The sequence below is a fragment of the Prunus mume genome, linkage group LG8, assembly GCF_029339155.1.
Source record: "Prunus mume cultivar Tortuosa linkage group LG8, ASM2933915v1, whole genome shotgun sequence".
Lineage (NCBI taxonomy): Eukaryota > Viridiplantae > Streptophyta > Magnoliopsida > Rosales > Rosaceae > Prunus > Prunus mume.
This window is the reverse complement of record NC_142705.1, coordinates 3179664-3204933: the sequence shown is the minus strand read 5'-3', so window position 1 is coordinate 3204933 and position 25270 is coordinate 3179664. Positions and strand designations below refer to the sequence as shown.

General features: G+C 38.3%; 5 protein-coding genes across 6 annotated transcripts; 1 reads left to right on the top strand and 4 right to left on the bottom strand.

Annotated features, from left to right (window-relative positions):
• Positions 1-1045: 1045 nt before the first annotated feature.
• Positions 1046-4289, top strand: YUC2 (Flavin-binding monooxygenase family protein). The gene is given in 5 exon segments (XM_008244403.3): positions 1046-2062; positions 2804-3052; positions 3169-3291; positions 3397-3568; positions 3571-4289. Coding segments are annotated over 5 exon segments (1281 nt in total). The 5' UTR covers positions 1046-1369; the 3' UTR covers positions 3615-4289.
• A 4981-nt stretch (positions 4290-9270) lies between these two features.
• LOC103340935 (uncharacterized) lies at positions 9271-10609 on the bottom strand. Its single transcript, XM_008244404.2, has one exon. The coding sequence runs from the start codon at positions 10217-10219 to the stop codon at positions 9497-9499; it is 723 nt and encodes a 240-aa protein (XP_008242626.2). The 5' UTR covers positions 10220-10609; the 3' UTR covers positions 9271-9496.
• A 3508-nt stretch (positions 10610-14117) lies between these two features.
• On the bottom strand, positions 14118-15379 carry OFP8 (ovate family protein 8). The gene has a single exon (XM_008244424.2). It carries the CDS (start codon positions 15199-15201, stop codon positions 14305-14307), a length of 897 nt encoding a protein of 298 aa, XP_008242646.1. The 5' UTR covers positions 15202-15379; the 3' UTR covers positions 14118-14304.
• A 4575-nt stretch (positions 15380-19954) lies between these two features.
• On the bottom strand, positions 19955-22103 carry LOC103340957 (polyol transporter 5-like). 2 transcript variants are annotated; one of them, XM_089042450.1, is made up of 3 exons: positions 21494-21556; positions 21324-21400; positions 19955-21211 (listed from the first exon to the last, which is right to left on the bottom strand). In XM_089042450.1, exon 3 carries the CDS (start codon positions 21198-21200, stop codon positions 20022-20024), a length of 1179 nt encoding a protein of 392 aa, XP_088898576.1. In that variant the 5' UTR covers positions 21201-21211; positions 21324-21400; positions 21494-21556; the 3' UTR covers positions 19955-20021. The 2 variants fall into 2 exon arrangements, with proteins under 2 accessions (XP_088898576.1, XP_088898575.1); XM_089042449.1 differs by having other exon boundaries at positions 19955-21400; positions 21494-22103.
• Positions 22104-22115: 12 nt separating this feature from the next.
• LOC103340958 (putative polyol transporter 6) lies at positions 22116-24517 on the bottom strand. The gene is made up of 3 exons (XM_008244427.2): positions 23944-24517; positions 23250-23751; positions 22116-23144 (listed from the first exon to the last, which is right to left on the bottom strand). Exons 1-3 carry the CDS (start codon positions 24188-24190, stop codon positions 22295-22297), a joined length of 1599 nt encoding a protein of 532 aa, XP_008242649.2. The 5' UTR covers positions 24191-24517; the 3' UTR covers positions 22116-22294.
• Positions 24518-25270: the final 753 nt, after the last annotated feature.

Genomic DNA, 25270 nt, shown 5'->3' with positions numbered 1-25270 from the left:
TCTCCCCAAATTTACATAATGCTATTCTAATACGTAAAAGTAAGAAGATGTACGTTCCATTTTTGGAAGGAGAATTGAAACAAAGTTAGGGATGAACGGTTGCATTTGGTAACAGGAATGATCTCTCCTTCAAGCTTTGGACGCACAAACATTATTCCAATCATACCCCCCACATTATAGGAAGTTGACACATGGCTAAGGGAGGATACATCATACATCACCACGTACGTACTACTCGCTTTGCTAAGGCTAGAAAACACCCAACACACCTAGGGCACCTAGCATGAATTTAGAAGATCAAACCTCCCTTTATAATTAATTTGGACCCACCTCTAATTTCTGTAGCTGTAGGTCGAACAAGGGGTTTGTAGTTCAAGTGGTTAAGAGCAGTTATTCTTAATATGAGATTCTATGTTTTATTTCCCCTTTCTTCAATATCGCTTGTCTAGAATATTAGTGATGATTACAAATAAAACAAACTTACATGGATGTATAAGCCCTGCATGTTTAAATTTATCCTTTTTGTTTTATTTTAGTATGTAAAAACGACGTTTAAGTAAATATAGCTATTGATATATATGAAGCTAAGAGAATATTAAACCGTACCATTGCAAGTAAAATTACAACTCAATTCAATAGATGCCAAAAAATATCAATTTATTGAACTATCACATTGAACTATTGTTCAGCAACCCAAAAATATCCATTTCAAAATAAAATTTACATGTATATGTTGGTTATGTGATGTTCATGTCATCAATCAGCACCGTCCACTATGTCCTTCGATCGAATCCGTAAGTACTTTGTCATCATATCAATAACATCTTAGCTAGCTAGAGTAGATACTTGTCCTTGTAACTAGAATGTTTGCTCTCTCTCTCTCTCTCTCTCTGATGAAGTGGGTGAAGAGGCAGAAGGTTGTTGTTGGTTAGTTATTATTTCTAACATATATATCATATGTCCCACTTAAATTACAATTTTACCACTGAGCCTACTCTCTACGCCTGCCATATATGTGTATATATACTGACCCCAATTCAATCCCTTTATGAATACCTCCCTCCTCCCCTATTTGTCCTCCCACTCTGCCTTTGTTTAGCAAAAGTGTTGTCTCTAACTTCTTAACTCTCCACCTCTTTGCCTCTCCCTCCATTTAAACAAAAACAAAACCACCAAACCCTCATTGCGCATATTAGACAAGACCCATCTCTTTGTACTTGCCAATATTCTCTTCAGCCTAATCTCATTGATCATTGGTCACCCTAATTAATCAGCTTTTTCTTCTTTAATTACTAGTACTATTACTTCAAGGTTTGAAGTACAATTAGTACTTGATCAACTTTTAAGCACTATATATATTGCTGATTTTATGGACTATTTCAAAGAATTGGAAGGCAAAAGACTGCATGATCACTCTGAAGCAAAGATGGCCGCTAAAACTACAAGAAGGCGTATATTTGTTCCTGGGCCGGTCATAGTTGGAGCTGGCCCTTCTGGTTTAGCTGCTGCTGCTTGTCTCAAAGAAAAAGGTATTCCCAGCTTGATCCTTGAAAGGGCTAACTGCATAGCTTCGTTATGGCAGCTTAAGACCTACGACCGCCTCCGCCTTCATCTCCCCAAGCACTTCTGTGAACTCATACTCATGCCCTTCCCTTCAGATTTTCCCACTTACCCAACCAAACAGCAGTTTCTGGCTTACCTAAATGCTTATGCTGAACACTTTGATTTGAAGCCTGTTTTCAATATGACAGTGGTGAGTGCAAGGTTTGATAGCAGATGTAGGCTTTGGTTTGTTAAGGCTTTGGGGTTGAAAAATGAGGAGACTGAGTATGTTTGTCAATGGCTGATTGTTGCCACCGGTGAAAATGCTGAGGAGGTTGTGCCGGAATTTGAAGGGGTGGATGAGTTTGGGGGGCCTATTGTTCACACCAGCTCTTACAAGAGTGGTGAGTTGTTTAGGGGAAAGAAGGTTTTGGTGGTTGGATGTGGGAATTCAGGCATGGAGGTGTGTTTGGATCTCTGCAACTACAATGCAAGCCCTTCCCTCGTTGTAAAAGATTCGGTGAGCATACTCAAACTCTGCGTTGCCTGCCACTAACCCAATTTTACATTTTTTCTTTTCCATCTCATATATATATAATCTCAATTCATTTCATTATTAATACCGCGGTGGAGAATATACAGCTTCAGTGATAGAACATTTACCTACTAATGACGAGACTTCAAATTCTTGTCCTTTCCCTTTATATGGTTTCAATCTCAGTACTTTTCTAGTCATTGTGAGTTAAGGTTCTCTATAATTTCTTTAAAAGGTAATGTTTGATTCCAATTCAGAGTGCCTCTAGCCAGATGATAATAGCCAAACCTAGTCTGACTACTTTTCAAATTTTGTTTCATAAAAAAAAGTGATTAGTATACTTGCTGTATTTTAAAAGTTTCTTCTTTTAACACACATGCATAATTAGTTTTGGATGATTAGTGGTAGATGTTGTTGACAATATGTTAAGCTAGCTCGTCTTCTAACAAAAGAAGAAGTCATTCTTCTCTCTCACTTTCTTGGAATTCGTTTGCATGCGCGGTCAGAAAAACACAAAATCTCATGCCATATATATATAATCTATGATGATGCGGTAGCTAGCTAGCTTTCCCACGTACTAAATGTTCTTTTGCAGAGAATCAGCAGCCAGTGGTGGTACTCTAGCTCATTACACACTCTATCATATTTTTATTTGTTTTGTTTTTTTTTCAGCGCTTTTAGAAAATTCTTTCTGAATTTTGTTCGTAAAATATCAATTGTTTGTAGGTGCACATCTTGCCGCAAGAGATACTGGGAATATCAACTTTTGGATTGTCCATATGGTTGCTCAAGTGGTTCCCCATGCGCCTTGTGGATCATTTTTTGCTTCTTGTCTCACGCCTCATGTTTGGTGACACTGCCCAGTTTGGCATCAACCGCCCAGAGCGTGGCCCTCTCGAGCTCAAGAGCATGACTGGCAAGACACCTGTTTTGGACATTGGCACACTTGCTAAGATCAAAACTGGCCACATCAGGGTACTTATGTTTATTATAATTGCGCGCTTAATAAGTTTAATTAGTCCTGTGTCACGTGACTTTATAGATAGATTAATCATAATCAAGCATGGCTAATCAGACTATTGCTCATGTAGGTTTGCAAGGCAATAAAGCAACTAAAACATCAAGCTGTGGAGTTTGTAGATGGGAAAGTAGAGAATTTCGATGCCGTCATTTTCGCAACGGGGTACAAAAGTAATGTAACATCTTGGTTGAAGGTACGTATACTAATGGCAACTTTGTTTGATTAACTACTAATCTTGTTGAAGTTAACTTGGGTTAAGATTTAGGAAACTTTCTTTTTGTTATTTTTATTTTCTCAGGAAACAAACATGTTTTCAGAAAAAAATGGACTGCCTAGGAAGCCCTTCCCAAACGGATGGAAAGGGGAATGTGGATTGTACTCAGTGGGGTTTACACAACGTGGACTGCTGGGCGCTTCTCTTGATGCAAGAAGGATTGCAGAGGACATCGAGCATAGCTGGAAAGCTGAGGCCACACAGCTTGTGCACTGCCACCAACACCACCACCACAGCCCTGATTATATTAAGCAAAAATAACCTGCATATCATATACCGGCGGTGAATATCGAAGATAATTTATAAAAAAAACAAAATTATTGATCACTTTATATATATGCAGCTGCCTTTGACAAGACCGAGGAATTTGGTTCCTTTGCTAGCTACCCCAGTAGAGCGAAGGAAGATAAGAAAAGAAAAGAAAAGAAAGCAAAGAAAAAGAGGGGGGAAAAAGGTTGTGGGGTTGAAAATGGAAGTTGGGTTCCAATTCCAATCATTCAATTATAATAGTATGCCTAGGGGGATGTTGGGTGCAACAAAAAGTTTAATGCTTCTTTTGGGCTGTGGGGATTGGTGGTTCTTCTCATCATCAATGCGTACGTATATCTTGTAAAATTACCACTTTTACTTTAGCTTACTAGCTAGGATATATTAGGGTACTGTTTGATTAATTAAGAGAGACTTTGGGTTTCTCAGATTTGGTTAATCAGGTTTATAAATTTTTGTGTCTGATTTTAAGATGATCGATGGTGGTGTGATCGAATTTATGTGAAGTATAAGGTATAAACTGAATTTTCATGTGATTTGGGATTGGTAGTGTGTATAGAGAATATGACATTTCATCAATATGATCACTTGTACCATATAAATGTTGGTTTCACCCACGATGCATTTAAATGTTAAACTTCATATGCCAACGAGGTCTAGCTCAGTAGAAAAGGTCATTGACTTGCAAACTAGATGTCTTGGGTTCGAACTCCCATAACATCTTAGTTGTGTGCATGTGTGTGAGAAACCCCCTCCCCTCTAGTTTAGACAATTGTTTGTACTAAAATAAAATAAAATGTGAGGATAGAATGGGTAGAAAAGATGGATTCCTGATGGGTTAGTTATTCAAGAATTAGAATACACATCTCACCCAAGAGTCCAATTCCTCCAAAATCTGGAGTTGAATTACTGATCTTATGTGGGCTTCACTTGCATTTTCATTCATCAATATGAAGTAAACACAAGAGTTATCCGTAATCGAAATCCAACTCTTTATTTTGATTCCAAATACCTATAAACCTAGACCTAGGGACCATATATCATCACATGTTTTCGAATTGGGGCCGGGAAATGAGAAAGTAAAAAGTGATTGGAAAAGATAAGAAAAGAGAAATCATGTTGGCCAAATAAAAAGGTCCCCAGGGCCGTGGCCATCATGATCAGGTTCTTATATCATATCTGTATATCTTGTTCTGCTGCATATGATTATTATGATATATTTTTAAAATATTTGGTGATCAAATTGCATTAATTATTATCCTTATTGCCCGAGCTATAACTGGGCCTTTATATCCTCATCAATTACTCGGACCACTATGACCTTCTTGAGCATTCGCAGAATATCCACCACAAGTTGACCTTGTCATCAACACTTACGGGTATAACATTTATGACCATTATTCTACCAATGTGTATATAATTTAAGTAATTTTCATGTCTGATTGTTGAAAATTATTTGTGAATCAACAACAAGGGTCGGTGTAATCAGTTTCAATACTAAGTGATCACGACTAACTTCTCAATTATTTTTTTGCGCGTGTGTGTTGTGTATTGACAAAGCCAATATAAAATTGTGTGAAGCTGTGCATGAATGAGACGGACAGTGAGACAAGTACATGGTAGAATGTAGAGGGTGTTATTAGTTAGGGTTTAATGATTTGTTGTTGGCGGGTTTTATTCCGACCGATTGGAATTTATGAAGCATGCATACATATACAAATCGAATATTGAGCCTCTGCAAATGAAGACAAACTAGCAAGTTGTATATAAGCACAGAGAGAGAGAGAGAGAGAGAGAGAGAGAGATAGAGAGAGAGAGAGAGAAAATCAACATCTTGATTGAAGGTTTTCTCTACTTGTAAAATCCCAATCAGGACCAGCGAGTGTGGCCTACTAATAATTGCCTCGCAGCCATGGCCCATGAGATCCCACAATGCCATATTTAATCAAACTCCTCATAATTTGCTACTCCTCCTTTTGCTGCCGACTATATTCTCTAATCATGTTTCATATCCTTATCATTTATAAATATGTGATATATATATATATATATGACATATGATCGGAAATTCGAAGGTTACTAAAAGAAGGGGGAAAAAAATTCCCAATGTCATTTTAAAAGAAAAAGATGTAATAATGAGATAATGTGAGAATTTGCTCTCTTCTGGGTCAGAGCATCCAATCCTGCATGCTTCATGAATCGCATCTTATCCCAAAATCAAAATTAATTTGCAATGAAAAAATAATTAAACTCCTTAATTATATGCACATGCAAAATTTCGTAACTTTTCGGTGTAGTATATTTCTTTAGATCCATGCATATGACCTACTCTTGTCAAGTCTCTCAACCACCTTGAGTTTGAGTTGGGTTGAAAATTAGGACGTAACTGGTCCATAACACGTGATAGCCAGGCGTATAGTATGTGTGGCAACCCCCATCACAGCTTTCCCCAGTGTACGTATACACATGGAGCACATGCTTATCGATTTAGACTGCCAATATTTTCATAGATTTACAGCCTTTATTATCCGTGGTCCAATAATATTCATTACCCTAACTGTTTTGATTGAGTGCCCTAACATTTCCGCAGGACCATTAATTTCCCATCACTTAAACATCATCAAATGCATAAAGTAAAACTAATTAGTCCAAAAAGGAACGATCCTAGTCTTGCAGTTAAATTACTAAGTTTAGAAAACCCATGGAGGAGATGGAAAGAGCAAACTGGGTAAAGCCACTAGTCACCAGAGGTTGGCATGAAAATGGATCTGAATTTTATGTGACTTTATTACGTAGGTATGAAAAGGGCAAGACATGCAGGCGTGAGGGCGTGTGAGTAAGAACAGAGATGACTCGTCAGAGGCATTAGGGTATTTCGAGATGGACATGACACCTTTATATTGTACACACATCATATATTCCATCTCTCTAGTCTCTACTCTACCTTATACCTTTGCTACCTAACAAACATATATATCTATACTATACTTCTTCTTCTTCTTCTTCTTCAAGTCTCTACCTAGCTAGCTACATATCGATTATGGACCACCACTTGCAACTTGTCTTCTTCAATCATCCATCCTTCCGCATGTTATGCGATTCCAAAGTCGAAGATTGCACTCAGCCTCCACTTTCCTCTTTCGTGAAATCTCTATTTTCAATTCTTTCATAATATCTGAGAAATCTTACATATCTATATCTTTCAACTTATAAATGATCATAATAATTATTATTAAGGACCAACTAATCATGTGATCTCAATGTGACGAGGAGTTGGCGATATGAGGGAGGCCAGGTGTTCACCTGTCACTATTATTTGTTCTAACATCAAACACATGGAATGATATGATGTAAAACAAGACTAGAAGATCATTCCCCAATCAAGTAGCCAAAAAATTGTTTGAGTAAGCTACAAGTTTTTCCAACGTCGATCGCATAACATTTAATTTCATAGCCGCCCGCCTTGAGTAAAACCAAACCTTGTCATTATCAATCTATTTTAAAACCAAGCCTGCATATACATATCAATTCTAAAGACCATAGACTCCAAACCCCTTTTTTCCCCCATGTGACCCTAGCTCTTGTCACCCAGCAGGGCTTTGAGAAAGAAAGCAGTAAAAAAGACGATGGTTCTTTTTCTTTTTCTTTTTCTTTTTCTTTGTCACTGAGCGAGTTTTGTTTGAAGGAGTGAAAGCATGCATATGTCTAAAGAGAGCTGCAGACTTGCTTAAAGGGGAGAGAGAGAGAGAGCCAACTTACTTAACCCACTTGCTCACTTTATTCGCCCCCATCTTCTTGGAATCTAAGTGGATCTTTGCGAATCTTCCCTGGGTTTCAAACCAGGAAAAGAACAAAATTCTCATGCGTTTTGAGTTCCATGTTTGCTAGGGTTCCAACTTGGTAATTCATGACTCATGAGATAGTTTGCAAGATGTCATGTATTGTTGTTGGGTTCCACCAAAAGTCTAAGTGGAGAGATAGATCCAAAGATTCTGTCATCGGTGCGCACCATTTTTCATCCATCTCATCATTCTTGTACTTTTTCTTCATTAGACACAAAGCTCAACCATAGACATCAAAATCACTTGTTACAAGTCACGGACACATGTTTGCATGCTGCTGGATTCATCTTCTTTTCGTTCAACATTTGTCTAGTTATAAAGGTTACCTTTAAAAAAGTAAACACTAACAAATGTGGAAATCATAAAGCTCAACGCTATACAGATATATTGAGGCCTAGAGGAAAATCATAAAGGAAGTCATTTTTATATTTACCACAAATCATTTTGATTAAATCTCTATTTTACTGAACTTTCATATAGAAATCATTTTCACACTTCATCGATAACTTTTTCTTATGTATAAAATTCTATTTTTTTAAACAAAATTAATGTTTTATTATGGATAACTAAAAATATTCTTTATGTAATCACGACAATGTGGGTGAGTCATTCTATAGTGTGGGTCTTATCTTATGCCCTGGGTGACACACACACATGCTAGGACAAAATAGTTATATCTTTAGAAAAATGAGTGGGTGGTTAGAAACACCAAGATATGTAAAAGGCCCCTCTAATCATAGAAATTCATAGAAAAATGAATAACAAGTCAGTTAACAAAATCAACGGATGAGTTATGCTTATGGTTAGAGGTGAAATGGTCAATGAATCTAAGAAATAGTGAGAATTTGCTCCTTTCTCCTTGGTCCAAAGCCTTTAGATAAAGTCCTATCTTTTAATCGTATGATTAAATTAACCAATTGATTCAATGATTACAGAAGCTATTTGGGCTAGACCAAAAACAAAAATAACAATATATATGTTTGGGCTAGTCTTAGATGAGACCCTCACTATCGAATTCTTGCAGCGTGGGTTGAAGCTATTTGGGCTAGACCAAAAACAAAAATAACAATATATATGTTTGGGCTAGTCTCTATCTGAGCCGACTAGACGTAAATCTGATGGGTTCAAATGGATCAGAAAGATGTTTTGCCCAATAATGAGATTTGGCTTGTATGTGAGCCAAAAGATCAATTGAAAGTTAAGCCCATTAATCTTTTTACTGTCCGGATCATGTAGCCCACATTCAGCCCGCATCGCCAAGCATCATGTGCAACAACCACTGTGATGTAAACTCTGCAAAAAAAAAAAAAACCCCATATGGATTTTCAGGAAGAAAAAGAAAAACAATCAGGATTATGGAAGTTGCCAATATAATTGGTTCGATTCAATTGAATATAAATTGTTGCAACCGGATTGATATAGGGTTCATAATCTCCCCTTCAAACCTAAAATAAAACTGAACAAACATACAAATCTCCCCATACAAACATCTAGGTTAGGAAGGAAACAATAAGAAGCATCCATTTAAGCTGCTAATGTCACCCAATTAGTATCCTCATTAGCCATTAGCATGCAACCGTTATTCAAGTAAAGAATTTGCCCCACATTTCTTATATTTCTCACTTAGACAATATGTTAGGTCCGAACATTCGGAAGGGGAAGAAAATTACCATTAGATTAAGTGTTAGTTGATTTAATGTATATACATAACATTGTTACGCGAAATTAAAGTTAGTCACGGTCTGTAAAACCATCAGTGAAAACACTTGGTCATAAAATTGAGATGAGGTGATCACAATTCCAAGTTAAATCCATTAATGAATAATAATTAAAAAAAAAATGAAATTATTTAGACAGAGGCTGTCACACACACAGAAACAAAAATGCCAACCGACCACAGATAGAAATCTATGAAGAACAAGAATACACAACTGACTTGAGAACAAATAGAATGTAAAATACAAGAACTGAGAGGTTCAGAATTTAATTACTGCTAACAATTTTGGTTCCTTTAATTAGGACATCATCAGAGACCTTGGCCTCAGCCTTGACTTGATGCTGCGTGCTGGTGTGGCTGCTGCTGGTGCTGCTGGACCAAAAAACTCAGCATACACGTCCATGAAAAACTTGTCCACAATTTCTAAATAGGCAGGGCAAGTGAGCCTAGAATAATAATGAAGAACCTCTTCTATGTCCAAAACATGATCCACATTGCTCATGTCAAGCATCTCCATCTCCTTTATCTTCTGTGCCACCAAGCAACCCTCTCGAAGCTCCCTCGATTCCTTCGTAACAGTTTTCGTCTTTTCGTCTCTGTTCTTGATCACCGTCCTGTTTTTAAGATCATATTTCTCATAACTTTTATTGATCTTTGCAGGAGGAGGACTTGCATGATAAGCATTGAGCTTGGTGAAGCTTGTTGGGCTCTGAACTTCTTGATGGTGGTCTTGTAATTTGGTGGGTGTGGAGATAACTTTCTTCTTGTTTGATCTCCTCATCTTTTCAATTTCGGAATCCCATTGGTCTGTGAAGTCAGTGTACAGCTTGTCCAAGTCTTTGTAACTTGTGGTGTGGAGATTGTTGAGGTCAACAGCAGTAGCATATTGAAAGGGGTTGTTGTAGACAGGAGGAGATTTTGGGAGCTTTTCGTAGCTTCCTGCAGAGAAGAAATTCTTCAAGTTCCCTAGGGTTTTCTGGAAGAACCTCTTGGTGTTGGAAATGGGATTTCTAAGCAGCATTGGTGGCACTTTTGGTGGGTGTGCTGATTAATTAAGTGGGAGTTGTTGGGTTTTTTTATTTTTCTCAGTGAAAAAATTGAGGAGAGAGACTGAGAGAATAGTTTGAAATTCTTCTGTCAGTGGTTTTGGGTTGTTGTGGGTGATGATCTGAGTGCAGAAGGAAGGTTTCTTTATACAGATAGCAGAAGCGGAGGAGCCATGGAAGGTTGTTTAACGTTGGATGGAGAAAAGGGAATAAGTGCTCCTCCTCTCTTTAGCTTTTTTCCCTTTATGTTTCTTTGTCTCCACACGCTCCCTTGCTTCCTTGTTCTTTTTGGAAAATATGTTTCTTTCTTCGTTTTGGGATCATGATGACGAAATGAAAGATATATTGAAGCTAAAGGTGGTGACTTGCTTCTTTACATATATATAATAATAACAATGTTTCGTTGCTTTTACTTTTGAAGGTGGAGTTGGTGTGTAGGCTCTTCAGGAAAATGAAAGGAGCTGGTGGTTGTTAGACTGAGTCTCTCCTCGTGTAAAAGGAGTGAGCATAGCATACTGTCATGGCCAACTGACTTGATTCATATTTCCGTATTAGCTAATCTTATTAATCGCACTGTTATGACCAACTGAATTGACTTGATTCACATTTCCGTATTAGCTAATCACATTGGGGAATCACATTAATCACACTGTTATGACTAACTGACCTTAATTCATATATCCACATTAGCTAATCTCATTAATTACCTTTCCTTTTTCTACTCCCATATACACAACATTATGCCTATATGGTATACAAAAACTATTATGATAATTAAAAAGTGTTGAGAATGAAATCAATCCCATCTAGATAATGACATTCTAGCTTCTTTAATTTCCAATTTTGGTTCTTTAATTGGTTCTTGCAAATGGAAGTTTCCAAATTGATATACTCTTCGTACCCTTTATTGGGTAAGAGAAAGCCCAATGATTCGGTTTCCACTCACTTGAGAAGTGCCCGTCTCTACCATCCATCCAAAGGCTCCAAAAGCTGAAATAATACATGGGATGCTTTTGGTTTGTGGTTCTCCTCCAAGGTTAAAATGGTTGTCTAAGATTTGTTTAATTGAAAGGAGACATGAGCAAAAGGCTTAACCAATGTCATACAAAAGAGAAGAGAAAAATTAAAACAAACCAGCAAATTACAAGGCCAATGTAGATGACCTTACGGTTGTTGGGGTGGCCAAATTGAGAGAGTGAGTGAGAAGAAAGTGATGCAGCAGCAGCTGATGAGTGAAAATGACTGAAGAACAGCTCATAGGTCTAGCAGATGGTTTGGCCATTCACAGCATGCCACAAGTCGTCCTAGAGTTGGAACCAGTCTCTTTCATCTCATCAGTGACTCAGTCCTCCTAGCTTACCCTGGGCTCAAGATCACTGCTGCTGCTTAAGGCTAACCTAATCACATGTGACATGCCTATGCCTAACACTTGTTCCACTTAAACCATACACCCAACGTTCTCCACCACAAACCATAAGTCCTAACAAAACCCCAAATTTTTAATACCATAAATAAAGTATTAAATTAGATTTTGATAATATGTCTTAGTTACATATTACTGTTATTTATTTGTGAAATTATTTTATTTTTATACAAGCGATAGTCTAATCTCTTTCAAATTAATCTATCTCTTTCAAATTAATCTAACTTAGAGAGGAGATTCAAATTTAAGTGCAATGGAGCAAGCTCATTATCATGAAACCATCTTATTCAAAAATGAAACACTTAAATGCACCTATGTTTCTCTAACCCTGGGCTATCCCATGTGCCCAACCTCATGTGGGCTTTTGCAGGGTTTAATTGTGTGGTTGAATCTCCTCCCGGCTCTCCTCCCAGAGCCAGGCTACAACAAGAAAAGCCCAATTCACCTGGGAATATGTGAGTAAGAGAGAGAGAGGGCACAAGAACCCAAAATTTGCTAGAATTAATGAAAAATCGTTAGCCCAATGGAGATGCGGAGGTATGAGCATGAAGAGGCTCAGTAACCAAAAAAATGCGACCATTAATGCAAATATAGGCCAATGCAGGCAACCCTCAAATGTAACATCATTGGCACTGTAAGACATTCTTACACTGTGCCTGCAGGCTGCAGCTTAGCCCTCCAATTTTATTGGCCCGTCATAAAAAAATCCAATGCTTCTCTGCTTCAAGTTCATAGAAGCAAGAGAAGCCAAATCTCTCAGTGTGTAACATAGCTATCAAAGTATCAGACATGGAAATAAAAGCCATATACGTACATTCTACCCCAACGGTCCCCCACTCCATCTTCAAAAATATCAGATCCACTGTTTTCCCATTCCATTGTGTCATCTCTTTCATTTCAATTTTAGTTTGAAGCAAAACCCATTTGCCCCATTTCCCTGCCCTTGAAACAGACGCATCAGTTTTCATGGAAAAGCTACCACTGCTGCTGCTGCCATTGACATCTCAGTTTCGAGGGCCGTTTCGAATGGAAAGTGTCCTCATCTGCATAACAAAACAAACAAAACCTTCTTTTCCTTTTTCAGTTTCTGTATACACAAAATTGCCAAATTGGGCAACATTTTTTCTGTAAAGTTTGGTTTTCATTTTTGGTCAGATCATGAGGCTATGAATGCCTGTTGGTAGGTTTCAATCTGAAATTGAATGCTGAAAGATGTTGGAAGGAGGCTATGCTGCAGACCTACAGCTAGGTATATTTGATGTTAGGGTGGTAGGTGTGCTTGGTTGGTCTTGGCTCTGTCTTGCCTCTGTTTACGATATACAAAATCGAATCAAATTTGATTCTATTAACTATGGAGTAAACAGTTGTGGTTGACAACACAACAAAAATCAATGGCCCAATGATATATCTTTCTCTGGCTTGCATAATTTTCTTGTCCACCACCACTGTGCCAATAATCCTAGTCAATTGTATGGATCTGAAGCTCACAGTGGATTATTAATCAAACTCGCAAAAGAAGGTGGTTGGTTACTTATTTCTTTATATGGGGCAAAAGCATATTACTCATCACATTTTCTTATCAATTACTATAGTATATACCATATGCCATTGTTTTTTAATTTTTTTTCAATTTGTTTGACCAGCCATTGCACAAAACCAAATTGTAAGTTTATTTTCTTAAAAGACTTAAAAGGGAAAACTCAGAAAAATAGAGTGATTATACTACTGTAGTACGGTAACGTAGTACATTTTGTACATGTGTTATAATATAAGAGGATATTTATTGATACTATTCCTTAAAATGGAAAAATAAACCATGGCGTCCATCTTGTACATCTTATAACACGTGACCACGCTACTTTAATATTCTATAACCTCTTCCAAAGATGAAGACTTAAAAAAGAGAAAACCCCAAAAAAATGTTCAAAAAACCCCAAAAAAATGTTCAAATTAACTCTAGTCTTTTTAGGTAGGTAGAAGGTAGGCTGCATGTGGTACAACAATAATGTTCAATCACAAGAACTTACCTTTAGGGGATTTTGAAAATTGGATTTACCTTTTTGTATTCTTTTGGTGCAATCTTGGAATGAAAATTCAAAAAGTCCAACCACACAGAAAAATGAGAGCAACTTTATGTGATCTAACACTTGCTTTCCCCATCCTAGTGTCCAAGTTGAAAAAGTTTCATCCCACACTCAAAAAGTAATGGAAACATCCAAAGACTTTTTTTTCCTCCTGATATACTTCCCTGAAACAATCTTTTTCAAAAGCATCATGGAAACTGCCACACCATGTTCATGTCAAAAGCAATTGAAATGCTACCTCTTCTTATTTTCTTCTTTCTTTCTTTCTGCTTTGTATTTTCAAACAGCAATGTCTTTTCTGTCAAATCATAAAAGAGAACAAGAAAATAAACAAGTACTAACCCAGAAAAGCAGTAGAAACAAACAGGAATCTAAAGGCCACTTTTACTCCATTCAACTCTAAAACAAACAGATTCACAGTTTCTAAGAATGAAAAACAAAAACAAACTAAATCAAATACAGAGAAAGGTAACTAGAAGTTAGAATTCTAACTATTTCTTCCTTAGAAAAACACAGATTACAGAGGAAACAGAGAGAACAGAGAGGGTTTTCTTCAAGATCCCCAGTTAGAGAACAGAGCTTCCCAAATCTCAGTGAAAACCTCAAGAATAACTCTATGATGAAGAGACGAATTCAGTGACAGAAAACACTGCAAAAGCTGCTCGAGATCCTTGGCTGAAAATATCTGCTTCTCAACGATCATTTCCACCATTGATGTCCTGAAGTCATTGTACGGATCGCTCGACTTCTTCACCACCGCAAAGCTATCCTTCACTTTTCCTTGTATGGGAAGCAGACCCACTTCAGAGCTCGCTCTTCTCCGGCTAGCACTGTGTCCGTTTCGCCGAGGACGACGTCGTAATCGAGATCCAGATGAATCAGAAGAGTGGCTTTTTGAAGAAAACAGAGTATCTGTCTCGTCCTCTCTCTCATCGTCATCGCTGCTCGACCACCACCCCTTGTAGTTATTACTATCAAAAGAAGAAGAGCTGAAGGGGAAAAACTCGCTGCTCGGCTTCTTCTTCTTGTTCTTTTTCTTCTTTTTCTTATCTCTATTTTTTCTCTGTCTGAAGCTCTTATCATGGAGGTCGTAGAAAGGGTTCAAAGCTGCGAAAGGTGAGGCTGGAGGGCATGTTTGGCCATCGGGGTTAAAGGGCTTAACAAAAGGTGAACAACGTTCAAAAATTTTGCGTCTTGGGAGCATGACATCTTTGGTAGAGATGACACAGTGATTGTTGATGATGGGTTGATTGGGGTCTGAGCATTTGGGTCTGCAAATGGAGGGGAAGGGTCGAGCCACCTGCTTAGGAGGCTCAATGGTGGACAACTCTTGCTGGTTTTCAGGCAAGAACACTGCTTTTTCGATCACATCCGATAAGTTTCGGGATCGGCAGGAGCCAAATGAGGAGCGGAACATGTTAGAAAGCTTGAGCTTGAATCGGTTTTCCATTGGAGATGGCTATGGACAACAGAGTTTGAGAGAGAGAGAGAGAGAGATGGAGTTGTTTGGATGAAAGGGGTATAAATGCATGAGAACCGAAAGTGGGAGTGTTTTGAATGGTATTTTAAATGCAGTCTGAGGAAACTTTTTGCTGTTTTTGTCTTCTTCTTTGTCCTGAACGAGAAAATATTGGATTGATTATACACTGTTTGTTGTTGACCTTTGTAGCTACATTCCTTGTTCTTAATTTTGTTTTTGGGGGTTTCCCTAGGTTGTGACATAATGAACCAACTTTAACCCCCAACTAATCTTTTGTTTTTCTTTATGTTTTTGGTGGTTTCCACCAATTTGAATCTTGCCTTGAGAATGAATGGGAAATTATTACTTAGATGTACCTTACTATAGCTCTGAAATTGAATCCTCTGTATAACGATGTACTTGTGTGAAATCGCGGTAACATTATTTTGTTATCCCTGACCAGTCATAACATGTTACGTTTGATGATTTTTCTATGAGCAAGTATGTGATTGGATGGCTGAGATAGTAAAATAGCTATCCCCAATTCACACAAGTTTTTCTACAAAATGAAGGGTGTTTTTAATTCAATGTTAGTTGTAGTATTTAACTAGAAACTCGATGAATGAAACCATGTAGTATATAAGATTAAGCGTAATATCAAAACATACAACCTGAGGCCATCTCTAGCTATGGGCTATATCTCATATATAATCCTAAAATAATGCAAAACCCATCTCCAGCCATGGGCTAAACAAAATTTTAAATTTGAGAGCTACATTTGGCCATTTAGCCCTCCAATTGGGCCACATTTGGCCTATGCCAAATTTTTTGTAGGTCTCATGCATGTGCATTTGAAGAAGATAAATTATCAAGTGTGGGCAAGAGCACGAATCATCTTGTGCAAATGCATATCCAACAACCAACAATAAAAGCCCTGATGTCATCAATATATTTTTAAAAGCCTTTTTAAATGTTTTCAATTCTTGTTGTTTAGAAAAATTTATAAAAAATTATTGGTCTTGACCATTGGAGGTCAGACTATTGAAACCCAACTTTTTTATTTTTTATTTTTTATAATATTTAATTTATTTTTTTATAATTATAAATGTGGTAACCTTTTTAAATGTTTTTAATTCGTAAAAAAATTATAAAAAATTACTGGTCATGACTGTTGGAGGTCAGACCATTGAAACCCATCCTCTTAAAATAAATAAATAAATAAATGTGGTCACCTTTTTAAATGTTTTCAAGTGTTGTTTAAATAAAATTATAAAAAATTATTGGTCATGGAATATCGTCTCTAGTAGTTTAATTAAATTAAACAATCCAAGGTTGTGGAATGAATGAGTGTTGTACCATAGTTTTTCTCAAAATAATAAAATATGAAAGACCCTAAAATATAGCTTTGCATGGCCGGAGATGGAAAAATTGAGCCCTGCACTATTCTTTAAAAAATTGATATTTTGGAGGGCTTAAATATTTAACCTTGGACTACATTTAGCCCAATAACTGGAGATGGCCTAAGCAGAGGGTCCTAAATGTACATTTGCCTGGATTATTAGAGAGATATGTTGTAATATTCTCATGATAAACTAAAGATAGCCTAGTAAAGGTGTTTTAAGTTAATTTTATCAAGTAGTGTGATTCTGATCTTATTCTTTCACATTATTCATGGGCTCTGCCGTTTGGAACTTTGAACGTTTCAGTGTGTAGCCAAAGGGGGATGCTTGGGAAGTTTTCAATGGACAAGTTAGAGAGGAATAAAAATATGTTAGTGGAATAAAAAAGTCACTAATATAACGAAATCTGAGGCCCCTCTGGCTCTGGCTCTCCTGAGCCCTGTGAGAAGAGAACCTTTGCTCTTATTGTTACATTATTATTTTAAAATTGAACCTTTGCAGTCTTGCAGAGGGACAAGGACAAGCACCCTTCTCAAACACACAAACAGAGATATGCATGAAGCATGGAAATGGAAGGGTGATTAGGCAGGCAGCACCTCTCCTCTTTATTTCTAATTGTGGGCGCTGTCTGGCTCTATGGCACTATGCACTCGTGACCCAATAATTCAAATTTTTACTGCTAATTAAGCTACATATATATTTACAATTATTTGTATGAAAATAATAAAGAATTGCTGCTTAATTAGTAATTATTTAAGCTATTAAGCTATATAGAGTATATGCTTTGCCTAGTCTATACGTCCATGAACTACCAATTTGATTTATTATAGTATATTTTCCTTGCCTAAACACGAATCTATTTATGCAGTGGCGGAGCCACGCAAGGACGAGAGGGGTCCCAAGCCCCTTCTCTCTCTCTTCCAAGCCATTTCACGCAGGGATGTGTGAAGGCTGTAAGTTAAAGCTTATTTCTTGATTTTTACTTTGGGCTATATTGGTTTAGGGGTCTGAAAATGATTCTCTCTCATTCCCTTTATTTTCGTATTTTGCAGGAGGGGTAACCTCAATTACTGCTCTGCCACTGTATCTATGTACAATAATATTCTGCAAAACCATGCATTTTCTCCATTTCACCCTTGAAATGGGAAGAGAGTTTGCATCAGCAATCAAAAAAAGAGAGCTGCATAAAAAGGGGTGCCCTGGAAACTAAGTGGAAAGCCACACTAAACATGCAGGTTTGTAACCCACCACCATCCTGGTTCCATGCATATTTTCATATGAGAGAGAGAGTGAGATATAAATATATATAAATTTATATCAGAGAGATTTGAAATGTGAGATTCAGAGTGGAGGACAAAGGTTATATTGTCACCTTTTCCATGTTGTATATGGGAAATATTATTGTTTTATCAGCCTTTTGATGTTTTCAATCTGAATTTGGTTTTATATGTCTTGTCAACATGTTCGTGTCTGCTTCCAATTCGTCGACTGGTTAAAAGACAAATTGAAAGGACCTAAAACTCTTGGCTGCATGCACCGAAGAACTTGAATTTCATTTAATTTCATTACTGAGTTATTACGTACGTTTCAATTTTGCCAATAAAAACAAACAAGTATATGGGGTCAAAAACCTGTGTGCACATTATATAATATGATCAGTCAAGATTCCATCTGTAAATCTCTTAATTTGAAGAGCATCTCAAAGTCTTAGAAGCTTCCAACAGCACAAATACATATCAAGTAGGGCAGGTCCTTAGCCTTTACAACCAAGATTGCTCATGCAACCAAAAGCTAACAGACAGTCTTTCTGCACTTGGATTCATTTTTCAAGTGGAAGTCAGCTCAGTGACAAGAAGAAACCTCTTGGCAGGACATAGATTTCCTCATCCACTACTCTCACTTGCTTTCATGCTTTGGTTATGATTATAAAGGCCAGGCCACAGGCTCTGAAAATTTCAAACCAATTTGATCTGGACTTGCAAAAGGGGTTAGTATTTGACATTTTTGAGTATGACTTTTGGGTGAAGTTATGGGTTCATTTGTAGAAAATGAGGGAATATTTTTGGAGCAAAACAAAGACAAGGGCAATAAACCAAACCATGAGACAAGTTTGCATAACACTCATCAACCCTAATTTTATGTGCAATCTCTAAAAATCAAATGGATATATGTTTTGTTTAGTTAAGCATTCGAAGTTGCAAATTTGGCAGCCTTTTTCAAATCAATCAAAGGAGGGAAAGATGTGAAGCCAATTATAGGGATGTAAAAGTAAAAGGGTCATGTCTCATGATAAAAGCAAAAAAACTTACCTATAACGGGGATATTACTGTTTTGATATTCCATGGCAATAATACAATGACACGTAGAAAATTTATTCTACAATTATTGCACAATGACGAGAGTTTCTCTCATAAAAAGTGGTTTGGACCTTTTTTTTTTACCATGTCCAGTAACTCAACTCAATCAAACTTCAGTTTTTGTATAGATCTACCCGTGAACAACTATTTTTGTCTTGCTTGTTCGTCATCCTCTTGTCTTGTCTACGTTTTATGTTCCCTCTTGTTTTTCACACTTGTGTACAGAGTGGTTATACAGTTATTGGATATTAGTCAGTTCTGATATGATCTGTTTATTTTGCAGCCTATGTCTCCCTCTCTGTTGAAGTGATATTAGTGCAACTCCGGCGGAAGTGGCTAGTCCGAGCAAAAGGCCCGACCCCTAATTTCGTTTCCAGCAGTTAAGGCTTGTTGATAAGCGCTGGGTTCCATCAGCCTAAGCAACGCCAAAGGCAAGACTTGCTTGAGCTGTTGCATGACTTAATGCTAACGTTATTGTGACGTCAACAACTAATTTAAATACCAAAAAAATTATTATTTTTTAAAAAACCAAAAAATTCATATTTTTAAAAAAAAAAATTATTTTAAAATACATAGCCATATTCTTCACTTTTCACGCCAAAACTTTATACAAATTCATCTTCTCATATCTCATGTGAATAGTGGTTGTTATTGGCTTGCCATGACAATAAGTGGAAAACCAACAACAAAAAATTGCTAAAGCATGCACTATTCATGTGAATGGTAATAACATTTGCCTCCCTTTGCCTTTTGCCATGACAAAGGGTGGAAATGCTCTTAGTAAACACTTTAATCATTTGAGTAACAAACTCCTTACTCTATAACACTACGTAAGTAGGTTTGACGCGCAAAAGTTGTCTCGTGTTACTGCTTATGTCACTATGGGTTTACTTCATCCTTACTTCGAACAAATGTTATTTTGTAAGCCACTTATTATTGCAGCTCTTTTACTTTCATATTTTGTGAAGATACAAAAACACTTTCAAGTACCGAAACACATTACAATGCATAATTAGAATAAGAATATAGTCACTACATTATGGCAACACAGTTACTACATTTCTCTCAGTTCCCTTACCCTATTGGCAATGCTTGTATCTCTATCTTCAAAAAGAGCCCCCATCTCTTCTAAGGTCTTGCCTTTTGTCTCTGGCAAAAAGAAGTAAAAGAAGACCGTACCAACCACCATGATTCCCGCAAGCACAAAAAACATTCCACCAAATGTTATCTTATTAGAAATGGTTAGAAACGTCATTGACACCACCCCGCTCACCAACCGATTCATTGATATGGCCAGGCTCGAACCTTGGGCCCGTAATCTCATCGGGAAGATATCCGATGAGTAGACCCAAGTTATTGGGCCAAGCCCAATTGAAAAGAAAGAGACATAGGCGCAAACAGCCATGATACACAACGCAATGGCCCACGTTGGCTTGGTACTCGAATGCTCGAGAAATTTTGACCCAAGGCCCATCCCAGCTAACCAAATCACCATCCCGGCACAGCCCAGTAGCAAAAGGGGCCGCCTCCCAAAGCGGTCCAAGTAGCTGGCCGAGAGGAACACAAAGGATGTCTTGGCAAGGCCCATAATCACATTGACATCGAAAAGCTGCTCTCTGCTATGAATTCCAGCAGCCTTGAACACTTCCGGACAGTAGTACACGATGGCGTCGTTTTCGGAAGCTTGCATGAAGAAGTTGATCCCAATGGCAACAATGAGCATCCGATGAATGGGCTTAGAAGGATGTACCAAAAGCTCCTTCCATGCCCCTAGTCCATCTTCATGGGCCGTTAATGGGCTTGTGCTATGGGGTAAAGCTAAAGCAGCCTTGCTAATCTCCTCGAGCCTCAATTGAGCTTCCTCTTCATAAGCAGATGTTCTGATAAGCACCTGTTTTGCTTCACTTAATTTGCCTTTTATCACAAGCCAACGAGGGGACTCAGGCATGGCTATGACCCCCAACCCTATACTGACAGCTGGCACCGCGGCTAACCCTAGCATTAATCTCCAATTTATGTTTGGTGGCAGGCCAAACAAAGCATAATTAACTATGTAACCAACTAACAGGCCAAATGTGATGAACACCTCAGGGAGAGAAGTGAGGAAGCCCCGGCTCATGGCGGGTGAGAGCTCTGCGGTGTAGACTGGGGAGATCATGAGGGCGTAGCCGACGCCAACGCCAGCCATGGCACGTCCGGCCAAGAGGAATAGGTAGGATGTGGCTAGGCTCATGAGGAGTGCACCTATTAGAAATGTGCATGCGACTAAGACTATAGTGTAACGCCTACCTATATAATCAGATGTTTTCCCGGATGCTAGTGATCCAAATAAAGAGAACATGTTTAGGGTTCCTACCAAGATTTCCACTTGGGTTGATGTGATCTTGAGGTTCTCTTTGATGTAAAGCACTGCCCCGCTCATCACTCCAATATCTGCACAATTTCGTGCATTTTTTTGGGTGAAATTGTATAGAACTTGTTAAATTAATCCAAAACTACAAAATAAAAAACAAAAGATGAACTTACCATAACCCAACAGAATGGAGTTTGTGGAGGCTAGAAGAGCGCAGACGATGGTGTATTTGTTCATCCCAGTCCCAGCTTTTTCAGAATTGGCCTTGGGATTTTGGTGTTAAATTTCAGCCACATCCATTTTCCTCGGCTCCTTTTTTCTTCTTTTGAGAATTTGTAGATGAAAATCTGTGACTCACTGACTCACTAACTCACTGGGGGTTTTTGTGGGTGGGTGAGGAAGAAGCTAAGAGTAAATGGGTTTTGTTAGGTTGCAGAGGCGGACCATAATTGCATGAGGAATGAAGAACACGCTCTGCAACTGAAGCAATCACATTGTTTTGGTGGCATTTCTCTATTGCCATTTACTTTTGTTCTGTGGTTTCGGCCCAAAATCCAACCACAGACTTGTGCACCTGTCCATGCTACTTTCGAGTCTCCTGCTTGCTATAAATGCTAATGCTGTTGAGTCCTCTCATTCATTCAACTTCTTTTCTCGAGGAAATAAAGAAAATAATTTAATCTCGTTCCGAACATCATCTCGAATATCCAGTGTAATCTGATTCACTAATACCCCATCCAATAAGGTTTTTTAGGTTTTAGACATAAAAAAAATTTCATTTTTGAAAAAGCAAAGTTTTTCAAAAAGACAAAAAAACCACTCAACTTTCAAATCAAAGACATGCAAATGTATTGGATTCCTAGAAATCTAAAAATAAATAAGGCATTTTGTCATTTTTGCTTCTTTTAAAATTTTTCTCTCTCCTTTTGCTTTTTCCAAAATGTCCTAAAATCTAAAATACAATCTCTTTAGCGTCACTCACCCTCAAATAGAACCCCAATTTCTTCTAAGCTCTTCCCTTTGGTTTCTGGCAAAAAGAAGTAAAAGAAAACTGTGCCCACCACCATTATTCCTGCAAGAGCAAAAAACATTCCTCCAAATGTTATCTCCCTAGAAATGCTTAGAAATGTCATGGCCACCAACCCACTCACCAATCTGTTCACCCCTATGGCCAAGCTTGAACCTTGAGCCCTCAGCCTCATTGGAAATATTTCTGACGAATATACCCATGTGATGGGCCCAAGCCCAATAGAGAAGAATGAAGCTGCAGAGCAAACAGCCACCACACACAACCCAATTGCCCAATCTGGCTTGTCACCTGAAAACTCAAGAAACTTTGAACCAAAGCCCAAAGCAGCCAATGAGATTGCCATGCCAATAGAGCCCAACAACAGAAGTGGCCGCCTTCCAAACCTGTCCAAGAACAGAGCTGATACCAGAACAAAGGAAGTCTTGGCTATGCCCATGAGGATTGTGACACCCACAAGATGTTTCTTGTTGTGAATTCCGGCCTCCCTGAAGACCTCCGGGCTGTAGTACACAACGGCGTCATTGCCGGAGGCCTGCATGAAGAAGTTGACGCCGATGGCAGCGATTAGAATGCGGCGGATGGGCCTTGTGGGCCTCAATAGTAACTCTCTCCAAACCCCTTGTCCATGCCAGTTGCTGCTTAATGAAGTGCCTGCTGCTGGGGTACTTGTGATCAACAATGAGGACGCAGCTTTTGCTATCTCTTTAAGTCTCAATTCAGCTTCCTCTTTGGTTTCAGATGTTCTCATCAAAACCTGCTTTGCTTCATCTAACCGGCCTTTCATGACCAACCACCTAGGCAAAAATATCAACAACTATATATTAAGTACATGTTATAAAAATTTGAGTGAAATATAGCAACAACAAAAAAAGGAACAAAATTTCAAACCATGCACCTACCTAGGTGACTCTGGCATTGCCAACACAGCCAATGCAACAGCAATAGCAGGGAATGCTGCAAGGCCAAGCATAAGTCTCCAGTTTATGTTTTGCGGCATGCCCGATAAAGCGTAGTTGGAGATGTAGCCAAGTAGAATTCCTCCATTGATGAACACCTCAGGGAGAGAGCTGAGGAAGCCCCGGGTGAGAGCCGGCGAGAGCTCAGCCACATAGACTGGGGCAATCATGAGAGAGTAGCCAACTCCAATCCCAGCCACAACCCTACCAGCTATGAGGAAAGGGAAGGATGGTGCCAGTCCCATTAAAAGTGCACCTATTAGAAATGTTGCTGCTGCCAGGACTATAGTGTAACGCCTGCCAATCCAATCTGAAGTCTTGCCTGAGGCAAGTGATCCAATCAAAGAACATACATTCAGAGAACCAACCAAGATTTCTACTTGGGTTGTTGAGATATTAAGGTCCTCCCTGATGAAAAGAGCAGCACCACTCATCACCCCAATATCTGCAAACAAATCAAGTCGTCCGTACTCATAAATTAAAACAAACACAAACCCTCTTCTGTTCTGTTCTGTTCTGTTCTTGATGAAATATTTTCCTTTATTTTATTATAATTTTCAATGAATTAATTTGGTTTGATAGAATCGTGTGTTTTGTGTGGACTTGATGGCTGAAAAATATTAAGGAAGGTACTGACCATAACCCAAGAGAACAGAGTTGGTGGAAGCCAACAAAGCACCAGCAAGAGCATATTTGTTGAGACAGGGCTGTGTAGCTTTGAGTTTTTCAGGTGGATGATCAGAAGCTCCGGTGGCCAGCACAGGCCATGTTGGTTGTCTTTTACTGTCACTTTTCAGTTGGGTATCTGCAGAAAATGGGGATTCAGATTCTGAATAAGCAGCAGCAAGTAAGTGATAATGGTGGTCCTTGTTGCTTGGCTCCATTAGCGTAGCAGGAGCGAGTGACGATCTCTGTGTTGGGAAGACAGTAAAATTGGAAAGGCTTCTTATGTATAGTAGACATAGAGAGAGAGAGAGAGAGAGAGATGTGCAAGTTTTGGAGGGGATGGATGTGCATCAGTTTTTGTATATATCATTTGCATGTATGGTAATTGAAGACAAGTATATCTTCTATATTTGCTGTAATGTAAACGGTGAATTAGTAATAAGAGAAATGGAATGGCTGGTGGAAGTGATTTTTAGTCTCATTTTCTCCATGCTCCTTCCTTTTTTCTCTCTTGATAGTTTTTAAAGATTAAATAAATGGAAGGAGAAGAATCAATGGTCCAAAAACAAGGGAATGAGTTCATAAGGAGAAAAATGAGAATTTGAAATTCACTAGCGTTATTAAGTGGCCGCGTTTACTTTTTGGAAAAGCTGCTTTTGTAAAGTTAGACAGGCCACGCTGCCTCCACACGCCTCCTCTGTCATATTCATATGCCTGCCAATATATATATGCCACAGGACTCATGAAGAGAGTTGGACCAAGCCAGCGCACGCAGCTACACAACAATACAACATGCATGTAGATATAGATCATTATCAATATCATGTATTGATTTGATCGGTAAATAATGGCCAACAAAATGTCCAGTACCATTATTATATATGTATCCCCATTTTGGCAGTGGGGTTGGGAGGATAGGGCACAATCTGATGGAGAACTACTTTAATAAGTGACACGAGAGAGATAGGAACAATGCAACGGAATAGGGAAGTTTTTCTCCCGCTTATAAGCCCCCAACTTGGTTTGAATGAAAATTGAACAAGCTTCAGTTGAAGAAGACAGTTGTGATTAAGCAGCACTTGAAATGTGACAGAAGAATAATTGCTTAGATTTGAATCGCGAATTCTGATAGACCTCAAAGGAAGAAAAAGTGAAAAGCAAGCAAACCCCACAGTCCCACTCAATCATTAGCTAGCTAGCATGCTCATTTCAGTCCAGTTGTACCAGCAGAAGTCGATGGAGAGAGTGACTAATAACCAACAAATGACAGAAGACGAATGTTCCTCTATATTTCAAAT